Raw genomic sequence first — 11,682 nt, forward strand, 5'->3', positions numbered from 1 at the left:
AATGAGGAAAAAGACATTTACACAAACATGTGGCCAATTTGTACATTTATAAACTTCAGATTTACAATAATTTCACACAGAATTCCACACTTTTTTTTACAACTATTACAAGGTGATTAGAGCTGAAATGGCATTTTAGAAAAGCCACAGTTACAAGTTTCAAAATAAAAAATAGCATGCCTTAGGAACAGGTATTTGCTCAACACCTTGGAACAAGAACAAGTTGCTCACATTTAAAATGGTTAAAATGCTGACATGGTCACATGATGTGGTCACGTTATTACTGACGACTAACATCCGCGGTTTTATAGGGTTAATATCCTACAATGCATGGACGGGAGATATGAATATGGACATCAGGTGGCCACTTTTTTAAAATATGTAAAACAAACGTACATGTGTTTTCTTTTGAAACGTGTGCTTTTTTTCCTCCCAAACGGAATATCTGGTAGTCGTTATTGAAAGTGCTCTACAAAATATTAATGGACGCTGTTCGAGAAGACGCAGGCCGACAAATAAACCAGCTGGGAAGGCTCCAATCAGCATTAGACAAAAAGCTACACAGCAAACGTGCGAAAGCATGCAAATAAAAAAACCAAACCACACACAAACAAACACACACACACACGTGGCATTAAAGGAAACCACACTATAGGTAAAGGAGGATTTAGCCTTCTGTGTCTGAGAGCTGGCCTCCAGTTGGTTCAGCGTCTGCACTTGGCGTACACGGAGCTGTACGCGCTGTCCACCTTCGGACAGAAGCGCTTGGTGTGAGCTTTGGCCCCCGTGGCCCCGCACAGAGGACACACATACTGCCGCAGATAGGGACACAGCACGTCTCCGACCTGGTTCTTCAGCCAGTGGGATTCGCACACCAACTCGGACTCCCCGTTGTGCTTGCAGAAACTGCAGAACATGCGCTCGGGGGACGCGGACAATGGTGGATCCGTCGTTTTGAGACGAGATGTCTTCTTGCGCTCTTTTGGGCCCCGGGAGCCTGGCGGGCTTGGCAGTAGCTTTGAATCTACCGCCTCTGGTTTATCAGCACGAAATGGGCTCGTGGCGTACCACAGACCACCATCGACAGCACGTTGACCAGCCAAAGAGCCCGGCGCCATGGAGTCTGCGCGGAGGCGTGGCGCGCAGTCTGCGCCGAGGTCGCTGCTTTGGCAAATTGCGGTAATGCGCACGGACATAAGTGCCTCGGACAGGTCATCCGACTCGGAGTGTGGAGCACCGGAGGCGGTCAGTGGGCCCTCGGGGGCCGCGTGGCGGCCCAGGATCTCTCGGATTGTGTCCGACAGTCCTATGTAGTCTCTCCAGGGCTGGAAACTTTTGCTTTCTGACTCCATGAAACTCGGCAGGTGATGCGAAAGTCCCCAAACCATCCCGTTCATTCTAGCTCCTTCTCGACCGGTGGCTTTCGTTTTGTCCACCACGCGACGCGAGAGTTGTTGACGTTGTAATAACGATGTAAAGGACCGCTAACATACGACACCGGGCACACGGACAAAGTTCTGAAGTTGGTAATTGGTAATTGAGCACAAGTGGTGACCAGAGGGAGCGAGGCACACTCCTCCCCGTGCCAGCAGCCAATCACATGAGCGCATGCACCCCGCGTGCAGGTCATTTAAAGGTGAATTAAGCCATGTCGGTCCCTCATGCACAGCTGCATGCGCTTTTTGCTGCCACCGATTTGTGTTTGTTGGTTTTTCTAATATATACATATATAAATATATTTAATATATACATACTAATATATTAAATATTTGGGTTAGGGAGATAATCAACAGATTCGGTTAAACAACATTTCACAAGACCATAGTTTGGAATTGTGGAAATGTATTTAAATACAGTTATTACAATAATTGATTTGAGAGATTTGGAGCTGTATCCTTTACTACTGAACACAGCTTTAGTGAAGAATATAGCAGCAGCATTTTGAGCTAAATGTTTTTAATACTAACATGCAGCACGCTTGACCACAGAATGTTATGATTGAAGACATGCCTTGCGTAAATGTAACACTCCATCTAAGAAGGTGCATTGAGGGCAGATGATATCTAGAGGATACAAAAGTACTAATTATGATGTTTGAATCAGCTATGGATAATAAAGAGCTGGCTTTGTTGTGTGGGTAAAACAGGACAATCTTGGAGATATCTTTAATTAAAGGAGAGTTGAATCAAATACATCAAGATTCTGGACATTTGGGGTATTTCATACAGTTGTCAAGACTTTTCATCCTTTTTATTAAACAAAGACCACAGACAAAAAATTAAGATAAAAATGACAAAAGATTATTTGATTGGATAATTTGTGAATGATCATCAGCGGTGTAAATTAATTCCATGACGGCTTATCATTTAACCAAGAGGTTAAAAAAAACACATTAACTTCATTATTCACAGACAATGTTATTATAGAAAGCACGAATTTTTTTGTGGAAATAAGATGCAAGAAGATTGATGCCATCATCATAATGGCTTTAAAAAGACCAGTCTAGGTGTGAAGCCCATGGTGTGTGCACCATCCCGTCCACTCGGCTGTCCCATGTCTCTGACTGGTCATCAACCTCTCTGCTACTGAGGGAGGAGAGAGGAGGGAGTAATAGCAGTGGTTCGGACCCATTCCTTTAGCCCAAAGTGGCGAAAACATTTACACACAAGTCAATTGAAAGCTTTGTGAACACAGGTGAACCTTTAAGACTGTTTGTTCATCTTTCTCGGTTTGTGTGCACTGCCACGACTAACCTGCAGTTGTATGGCAGATTGAGGGCAGAGTACAGCTCAGGAGTGCTTGGGGTATGAACTCCAAATCTTCCCTTATGCGATACAGAAAGAGTAGCTGTCCCCGACTGGGTGGAAGACGGTGTGCTGGGGAGACAGTCAGATATACCAGCAGGCCTAAAACTTGAGAAACCTGGAGTCAAATGCACATAACATGTTAAGTACATTTCTCCCACCGTGCAATCTAGTTTTTTGAGATTGCATACTCACCGAGGGCTGTGCTCCGTCTGCTGTTGTTGCTTCTTGGGGCTCCTTTACCAGACAGAGGCGAGTCGCATAGATAATGCTGCTTCAGGAGAGAGGCCTTCTGTTGCTCAAAATCACGGCGCTGTAGACACAAGAAAACGGCAGCCTTGTAAGCCAGTATGCTGTGATATTTTGTATGGGGGACTGTAAATGCACATTGAAAGGGGTAGCGAGGTACGGTAGGGACCTCTCCAAGAACAGAGGGTGTCATACACAACACGGCTTATAAATCCCTTCCAGGTATACTTGCAAATGAATAACAGTGTTTGACTTCCTCCCACCTCATGGCTCAGTCGGATGGCGGCGTCGGTGAAGGACCGCCTCTCCCTTTCAAAAGTCCGCCGCTGATGATCGAGCTCTGCCGAGCGCACCTGAAGACGTTCCCACTCTTCCAAAAAGTAGGAATCAGCCAGTTCAGAGGTGGCAGGCGAAGCAAGGTTGTCCTGTGAACAGGCAAAGGCGGGGCTTTGAAGCTGAACTATAACTACAACAAAAGTTCATGCAAGAATAAAGTGTGAGCAAGTTTAACTAAACCTGCAGCAGCTGCTGTTGTAATTGGACGAGCTGTTGGCTCCCCTTCAGTTCGGCCTCTAGTCGAGCGAGGAGCTTGTCGTCAGTATCGGCGCCAGAGTGGCCTCCACGGTCAAGAAAAGACCACACATCGTTGTCCTCATGTAAGCGTTTGTCAATCAGCATTTTTGGCAAAAATGCATGAAAGAGGAAAAATGTATATTTGCAGTACTTCTGGTCTCAGAAGGAAACCGATCAAAGCAGGACTTTGAAGAGGGTTCGTCGGGGGTATTTACCTCCAGATGGAACGTTGCCCAGTCTCTTCTGCACCTGCCTCCAACTCTGAACCACGCCTCCTGTTACATGGTCACCCAGCGCTCGCTCAGCTTGATCCAGCCCTTTGTCTTCCATTTGGACTTCCTCCTGAACATCCACCATGTTGGACAGGGTCTTTAAAAGAAAATTGGGACTTGGCACTTAGGTGTCCAGTTCAATACGCATCTTGGACTCAGGTTTTAAGAAACAATCAACACAATGTCCTTTAAGTGGTCTTTCAGGAGAGCTGACCTCTTAGCAGATGGAGCTTCCTTTGTTTCCCTGAACACCAAAAGATCGTTTTGCCCATGGTGGCTGAAAAGTTAAAATGTCCAATTGAAGCACCACAATGGCTGCTAAAAATGGACCTTGTATCAGGAAAACTCTGCTTTAACACAACACTGCAGCAACCGGTGCAGTTCAACTAATAGTTTTGTCAAAATAACCTAATTTCATCATTACTTGGGCCCAACACGACACATTCTTGGAAACGACCTGAACCGGCCTTCAGTTAAAGTCTTATTCTCACATGCTCCATGTCGACTCTGAGAGAATGGAGTAATGTGGTGAGACTGTGGCGCAGCTTCATCGCCTCCCTGAGCTCTGCTTCTCTGCGCTCCAGCATCAGACGCAGCGTGCCCTCTTCTCCTCTGCACGGCCGAGGGAAGCAAATGAGGATTATCGAGAGGCGGAGGAGGAAGGGAAGTGATGATTGGGTCCGCTTACTTGGCAGTGGACCTGGAAGATTTGATCGGCTGTCCTTGTTTGCCTCGACCTCCAGGCAGAAGGTTCAGCACCTCTATCGCTGTAGACAACAATGCAAGCCGGTAAGTGTTGCCTGGTTTCAGTAAATACTTTATTTAGAAGCAAACAGCTGGGAGTGAAGTATTCAGTGAATTTAGGTGCAGCTGGACAGAGGGCCTCACAGGGTCCTTTCTCTCGGTGTCGGTCAGTCTGCTGAGCGACTCGCTCCTTCAGTCTGCTGGTGAGCTGCTCTCGAAGCCTAAGCTCGGCCTCCAGGTGGTTACAATGCAGCTGCAGACGAGTGCTCTGCTCAGAGGGTGGAGGGCATTTTTAGAAGGGGGGGGGGGCAGTGTAATTTCAGAGGGAAACATATTCCATCATTTCTGTCACACAACTTACTTTGGTCCGTTCGCATCGCAGCATGTCCTGAAGCCTGGCCACATGCTCATCCATCTCCATTAGATGCTCCTACATGATACATATGTAGTTAGTCCCCCCCTAGAATAAACCCTAATCTGTTTAATTTATTGACACCCACTTTGAGGGGGTCTCCTTGCTCTAGGGGCTCCCCTCTTTCAGTCCACCAGGAGGCGCTGTGGGAGAGCTCATTCGAGGAGCTGAGATCTTTAGACACATGGGTGTCTGTAGTCAACATGTTGAGGAGAAGGGGAATTAAAGACGGGGATAAGCGGTGGTGTGGATGAGATTGTGGATTCTAATCTTTTCAGCGTTCACAGTTAAAAGCTTTTGGTTCGTCTATATTTCCGGTAAAAGGTGAGTGTTACCCGAGTACTCCAAGCCTCTTCCAACTCTCTTCTGGCCAAACCTGGAAGCCATCTGCATGCCATATTCACATATTAGCAACAAGGGGACATTTTACTTGATCAAGACAATGTGTACACACATACTCGCATGACATTTACACCACTAAAGGACATTAACAGTGGATCAGTGGCCATATCTGCAGTGCCTTACCCGAGTCGAAAGGGGACACTTCCTCTGACAGATGGTGCTTCTTTTAATTCCAGGTGATGGCAATTCCGCTAATTACCAATTACCAATAAAAAAGCAGCTTTAGGATTTCAAATGATTCATTGCAACAAATGCTTACTGCACTTTAACACATGCTGTAAAAGTATGAAGCGATATATTGTTTAATATAGAGATATCATGGGGAGGAGCTGAAATTTACCTTAGTCCCAAATCTCACAGCCGGGTGTTGGTGTCAATTGAATTTAAACATGGAGTGAATTTGGTGTTAGAGACCATAAGTGGAGCAAACAAAGCACAACATATTCCCAGCATTTCTAGTTGATTTTCTTATAAATATGAATCAGTATTATAAATATGCTAGTGTTCTGCTTCTACTTGCAGCAGCCAGCTAAGAGTTAGTGGTGCCGCCTGCAATGTTAGGATGTACATTTATGGCAGTGTAACCAGATGTCCAGCACAATCATTTTACAGTAAATTCAGTCCAGCAGTGTATTGGCTTACAAAACACTCATCTCATCCACTCAACTGACCCACAACTAAATCTGGAGGCCGCAACCTCTATGTAACATCTGCTTTGAGCTGTTAAAGTGTAAAAAAAACACGTATAGCAATTAACCAGTGTTCAGAAAAGTAGTTTATTATTTAAAAGGTTACCTGAAGTAGCAAAGTTAGGAAAGAAAAAGGCTAACAGTAGTAAGTTTTGGTTGATTGGAATAGAATTCCAATGTGGAAAACAATTAACACAATAAGTCACTGGAGCATAACTCATTCAATAGAAACAATAATCTGCAAGATATATTCAAAACTTGCTGTTTGGCCATTTCAGTATCTAAAGTAATAAACATTAAGTGTGCTACCATGATTCACTATTCAACAGTGTAAGGCCTTGATGGGTTTCAAAGACAGGAACATTTAGGCTGCAAACCTTAACAGGCTGTTAAATATATACAGAAAAAAAAGACTGAATCAAAGTACAATCACATGCTCTGCATTGATGTGGTTAAAGTCTGTACCATATCACTGTACCTTCAAATAGTAACACCTTTACCATTGCCACAAATACAAGGATGGTTTAAGACACCTATAAATGTAGCTCAAAAGCTACCAGTATGTATTGGTTGTGTTGGCCACATAGACAGCTAATGTTTAAACACAATATAATAATGGTGTGTGTGTATGAATATATGTATGTATGCATGTATGCATGTATGCATGTATGTATGTATGTATACACACACAAACAAAAAATGTTCTCATTCTTAAGCAACACCTGGTTTAAATTAATGTTTGACTTGCGAAACAAAAAGCAAGAGGAAGTTGCACTCTCTATAGCCAATAACGTGGGCTAATTTCACGGATTTAAACAAGAAACGTTAATCATGTAAACCAGGAATGGCTTAATCATTAGTCAAGTTAGATTCAACAACATTTTATTATTTTTAAGTTGAGTTTGGCCCTGTTTTAATGTAACAGATGGGAGTTATGGATCCATTGAATTTGGCAAACGAGTGGGTGTCATCACTCTCCTGAACCCATCAGTCCCGTGATGCATCATCCCCAGAAGAGCCGCTGTTCGATCTACAGCAACATCAGGAAGAAGTGAAGACGGGTAAATCCATGGGTCAGTTCAAAAATCCTCCACCTTTCTATCTGCTGTAGACAAACAGATACAATTGGAGAACATTTAACACCTTTTGTGATGCTGTCAATTTAGGGTTGATGCTTAATGAGGTCAATTTGAGTGACAAATTCCTCAGTGGTTGTTATAGTTCACAGCTGTATTGTTCTTTCTGCAGGCTCACATTCAATTTATGACAAAAGGGTTCATTTTTCAATAAGGAAATAATTTAACGACTGATCTATGATGAAAATAATTAGTTGGTTAAATTCAATGTAAACTGATAGTGAAGATGTAATTAATTTCTTCCCTGTCGTCCTCAACCGTGGAGCAGCAGGCCTACCTCAGAACAGGGAGCAAGACTTTGGGGGCCTGAAGGGATTATCACTGGAGGGCACCCCAACCAAGAGGGGGTCCTTGGAGGCATTCTGCTGACAGAAGTTCCTCAGCTCAGCAGCAGCCTGGGACACCTGCGGAGCCAGACACACGACGGTGACACAATAACAGCCTGTCACAGTTGTAATGCTGCTCAAATGTGCTCGGTCTCTCGTTTACATACACGGACTAAAAAAAAGGCACCCTTTTTTGCATATTATTTGCAAGCAACGGGACCAAACACGGACGGGTGTGTCCACCGTGTGACATTTCAGGCGATACCCGTTCCCCTCAGATTACCAACACCCGGGAGCTTTAACCTCGATGAACGTGTCATTTCCTCTCGACACTTTGACACTTTAAAGTGGCGACGCGTCCCAAAGAGGAAAAAAACAAACAGACGCAACTCTGCGCCGTAACGACGCGGAGGAGCCGGTCCACTCGTCCCCGCGGTTCAGTCGGCGAGAAAGCGGCCCGTGTCTCTCTGCTGGCGTGGTGCGTGACTTTAAGGGGCTGCTTTGTGGAACCCATGATGTCAGAGTCCCGTCTGTGTCATTTCTGCAACAGTTTGTCTCCGCCATTCAAAAGTGAGCTCAGTCTTCCGTGTTTGTGTTAGGGGTTGCGTACCTTGATCCTCCGGATACTGGCCTCTAACCGGAGCTGCTTCACCGTCCTTTGGGCGATAATTAAGTTGTTGCTGGCGTTGTTGTTGGACATGGCGACGGCTGTCGGCTGAGTAGAGAGGGCTGAGGGCTACTGGGTCTGCACTGCCACCACCAACGAGCGGAAATTAGCCCCAACTGCCGTGAAACCTGAACCCGAGTGGGAAACGTTGCTCATTGGATGCCCCGCCCTTTCTGTGCCAGTGGGCCGTTCTATTGAGCGCCCGGCATGTCAATCAAATACATTAAACGCCCACCTGCATACATAGGCCCTTATTATGAGTTTCCTAGAGAACCGAGCCCTGTATACTGTGACCTTCAGCTGGAGGCTGACCAACCTCAGCACTGTATTTGATAGCCACTTGTTTTGAATATAATCTCCTCATCAAGGTGTGGGTAATGAGCCAATGGTCGTCAAAATGGGATCCCAGATTTTCGGGTATTCGTCAACTTTTGAACAGGCTAAGTATGTCAAATAGGCTCAAGTCTTCTTTACCCTGTGGCTACTAGTTAGGTAGAGTTTTTATGGCTGGCATTCTCAACACAAAAATCCACCCCTGCAGGAGAAGTCAGGGGCTCACTAACGTTGTCATTATTCATCCTCTGACAGTGCTACATGTAATGCAACATTCATCATAGTGGTTCACTAATTTCAAAGTCAGTTGGGACTTTATTTACCTTTACAGTTTTTCTCAATTGTTTACACACAAATACTGGTACTTGAAACACAATGACCACAACATGTAACTCATGCACCAACTCCCTGAATCAATTCTGCTATATTACAAGCACAATTCCTGCTTTACACTCAAATTGCAGATCTAAAACACACTTTTTTCTAATGACGTGTCGCACTGAAGTATTTTAGATGTTAGCTTTATTACTCCGTTTCACCGAGAAGAAACATACGCCAATCGCTTACTTTACCGGATGCATTTTATTGGTCAAGTGAGTATCAAACGCACATGAAACTCCATTGAAGTGACGATGACGTTAACGATGGTGATGACAATGACGGTGACGGTCAAAAGAAAGTTTTTCCCCCATGCTCACCCTGCAGCCATGCTCCAAACAACCCCCCACCACAGGTGAACACACACACACTAATATACACACACCCAGTGTTGTGCCTGAACGCGTTCATTGATCGATAGTTCATGAACTGAACGTGAACTGAACGTACTGTATTAATGCCCGATGAACGTTACTGTGAACTCGTTCATTCTGGTGTCTATGAACGGTACGTTCTTTCAGGTTAACGTTGTTCAAATAGGTTGCCAGATTTCTATAGAAAACACACCGTAAACGCGCCTTAATAAGTAGCGGAAAAAACACCCGATCTGGCAACACCAGCCACCAGTGTCGCACCGCGCATGCGTCATCAAAAAAAAAAGTAATGCATGGAGGCGACAGCTGCGTGTAGCAAAGAGGCGGCGTATAATAATTTAAATGAGTTTTATGAAGTTACTGACAAGGTCGGTGAGGATGGAAGGAATCTGACCTTTCTTTGCAAACATTTGCACCTTAATGATAACTGTCGTGTTTTTATTCCTTATTTAAAAAAGACCATTCAAGCAGCATGTTTGAGAATGTACTGTAGGGGTGAACGCTGCAGCTGCTGCTAGTGTGGAGTGAATGGACAGCAACATTAAAGCAACAATGGGGAAATGCTGTCCCCTCAATGCTAATGTAAACCCTGGTTGGATGAGGATTCAAAATTGGATATGAAGATTAAATCTGATGCATAGCTTCAGTGTTAAAACTGATAAAATATTTGCTGTCTGTGGTTCTAGGCTGTGGCAATAATTTTGAAAAATAATAGCTTGCAGCAACATATGGGAAAAAAAGAACTGAACTAGTTGGAACTGAACTTAGTTCAAATATTTAAGTTTGAAGTATGAACTGAACTAGTTCATTTTAAAATGTGAACTGAACTTTGAACTAGTTCATGTAGAAAGTGAACTTTCCCAACACTGCACACACCACACCCCCTTACGGTGTCGTGGATACAAATGACGTCACACCACACGCACACATACAAACAATGTAGAAGGAAAGAATACAAAAGAATAATCAAAACCCGATGTATGGCTCCTACACCATGTATTTGTGTGTTCTGAGTATAAAAACAATATTCTAAAATCTTTTACACCACACCTATGTATGTACTGTCAGTAGTAAGTGTAAAAAAAAAAGGTCAAAGTCATGATGAATGGAGAAGAAGTGTTTTCCATTCATCATAGTGTTTTACATTGAGCACATCGGTGTTCAACTGGTTCTTATAAAACTCCATTCGTATGATGGTTTGTGTGTGTCATTTGAAAACAAAATACCATTTTGAGAAGAAATAACATTGTTTTGAATGTAAAGTTTTATTTTGCAGGAGTATTGAGGGGTTTTTCCCATTGTGTGTATGTTTTTCGATTTGTGTGCAGAGTTCTGAGAGTATGAGGCATGCTTTAAGAAAATGTGTGTAAACAATCGAGAAAAACTAATTTGTTCACTACTGCATATTCCAAGTACAACGTAAAGCACACTGACAAAATTACACATTGATTTTATACCACAAACAGATAAAATTGACAGTTTACACTATTATACAAAAGAGATGTATTTTGCGTTTGTGTAGAGACACAAAAAAGTGCAAAACATCTTTATAAGAAAGCTTAGCATGCATAAAGCATACAGCACACATTTATTACATTCATTCAAACAGTTTTACACTCGATTAGGAATCTTCTGGCAACCAATACCAGGGTCCAGTGCCATCTCCAGCTGCTTCCTCAGGACAAAAGCCCAAGGGCAAGGTGGCACACTGAGTTTTTGCAAAACCTGAAAGTGATGCCATGGTTTCCGCCCTTTTTGCACCAGGTACCTCCACACTCACTCTGAACACTGAACGCAGCTCTGTGGGGAATGGCAAAGCCTCACGTCTGCAGCCGATTAGGGAGAGAGATGAAGGCCTGCCAGGAGAGACCGGGCCATGGTGGAGGTACTGGAATGAAGAAAAGACGAGTGAATACAACATTAGACCTGCTGGGCCTATCCATCAGCTCAAGAGCGGTTGCCGCGTCTTGATGAAGATGCAAGGAGTCATGGTGGGAAGAAGAAGAAGACTTACTTAGGGTTCCATCCCTACTACCAATTGCTCAAATGCCATCCAAACTCTACTCGCTTTTTGCTTCTTTTACCTTCTGTTATGGTTTGTCTCTGACCCCAAGTGCACGACACCAGACACAGCTTAGGTTCAGCCGGGAATACGGCGTAGTTTATTTCACAATCAAAAATACGAGAAACAAACAAAAACGAGAACTGCCTCCTTAATTGGCAGGGGGGGGGGGGGGGGGGGGAACTAAAAAAAGGCCACTCCAAAAACTCTTAGTCCGTGGGCGCTCTTAGTCCAATAAAAAAAAAAGGAAAACTCACTCAA

General features: G+C 44.0%; 3 protein-coding genes across 6 annotated transcripts; all 3 read right to left on the minus strand.

The window, feature by feature from the left end:
• Nucleotides 1-10: 10 nt before the first annotated feature.
• On the minus strand, nt 11-1,540 carry nanos3 (nanos homolog 3). Its single transcript, XM_037471279.2, has one exon. The coding sequence runs from the start codon at nt 1,395-1,397 to the stop codon at nt 705-707; it is 693 nt and encodes a 230-aa protein (XP_037327176.2). The 5' UTR covers nt 1,398-1,540; the 3' UTR covers nt 11-704.
• Nucleotides 1,541-1,669: 129 nt separating this feature from the next.
• Nucleotides 1,670-5,635, minus strand: si:ch211-286b5.4 (afadin- and alpha-actinin-binding protein). Of its 3 annotated transcripts, none has more exons than XM_062564223.1 (13): nt 5,580-5,635; nt 5,390-5,441; nt 5,143-5,246; nt 5,004-5,072; nt 4,787-4,910; nt 4,587-4,665; nt 4,390-4,510; nt 3,842-3,995; nt 3,570-3,670; nt 3,317-3,478; nt 3,000-3,117; nt 2,754-2,922; nt 1,670-2,582 (listed from the first exon to the last, which is right to left on the minus strand). In XM_062564223.1, exons 2-13 carry the CDS (start codon nt 5,439-5,441, stop codon nt 2,489-2,491), a joined length of 1,347 nt encoding a protein of 448 aa, XP_062420207.1. In that variant the 5' UTR covers nt 5,580-5,635; the 3' UTR covers nt 1,670-2,488. The 3 variants fall into 3 exon arrangements, with proteins under 3 accessions (XP_062420207.1, XP_037327175.2, XP_037327174.2); XM_037471278.2 differs by having other exon boundaries at nt 1,670-2,585; XM_037471277.2 differs by having other exon boundaries at nt 1,670-2,633.
• A 578-nt stretch (nt 5,636-6,213) lies between these two features.
• On the minus strand, nt 6,214-8,450 carry si:ch211-286b5.5 (uncharacterized protein LOC100003596 homolog). Of its 2 annotated transcripts, none has more exons than XM_037473007.2 (3): nt 8,218-8,450; nt 7,559-7,685; nt 6,214-7,175 (listed from the first exon to the last, which is right to left on the minus strand). In XM_037473007.2, the coding sequence occupies exons 1-2, from the start codon at nt 8,305-8,307 to the stop codon at nt 7,560-7,562; spliced, it is 216 nt and encodes a 71-aa protein (XP_037328904.1). In that variant the 5' UTR covers nt 8,308-8,450; the 3' UTR covers nt 6,214-7,175; nt 7,559. The 2 variants fall into 2 exon arrangements, with proteins under 2 accessions (XP_037328904.1, XP_037328903.1); XM_037473006.2 differs by having other exon boundaries at nt 6,214-7,250; nt 8,218-8,447.
• Between the last annotated feature and the right edge of the window lie 3,232 nt (nt 8,451-11,682).

Source organism: Pungitius pungitius, chromosome 9, assembly GCF_949316345.1.
Source record: "Pungitius pungitius chromosome 9, fPunPun2.1, whole genome shotgun sequence".
In the NCBI taxonomy this organism is placed as follows: domain Eukaryota; kingdom Metazoa; phylum Chordata; class Actinopteri; order Perciformes; family Gasterosteidae; genus Pungitius; species Pungitius pungitius.

Bases quoted from the DNA above. Each gene is read 5' to 3' on its own strand.
- nanos3 (XM_037471279.2), bottom strand. From the start codon at position 1,397: ATGAACGGGATGGTTTGGGGACTTTCGCATCACCTGCCGAGTTTCATG.
- si:ch211-286b5.4 (XM_037471277.2), bottom strand. From the start codon at position 5,441: ATGGCTTCCAGGTTTGGCCAGAAGAGAGTTGGAAGAGGCTTGGAGTAC. The intron at 5,073-5,142 runs GTGGGTGTCAAT...TGTATCATGTAG, and splicing joins AGCAAGGAGACCCCCTCAAA to GAGCATCTAATGGAGATGGA. The intron at 2,634-2,753 runs GTTAGTCGTGGC...TTTGGGCTAAAG, and splicing joins AATCTGCCATACAACTGCAG to GAATGGGTCCGAACCACTGC.
- si:ch211-286b5.5 (XM_037473007.2), bottom strand. From the start codon at position 8,307: ATGTCCAACAACAACGCCAGCAACAACTTAATTATCGCCCAAAGGACG. The intron at 7,686-8,217 runs GTACGCAACCCC...CTGGCTCCGCAG, and splicing joins CCAGTATCCGGAGGATCAAG to GTGTCCCAGGCTGCTGCTGA.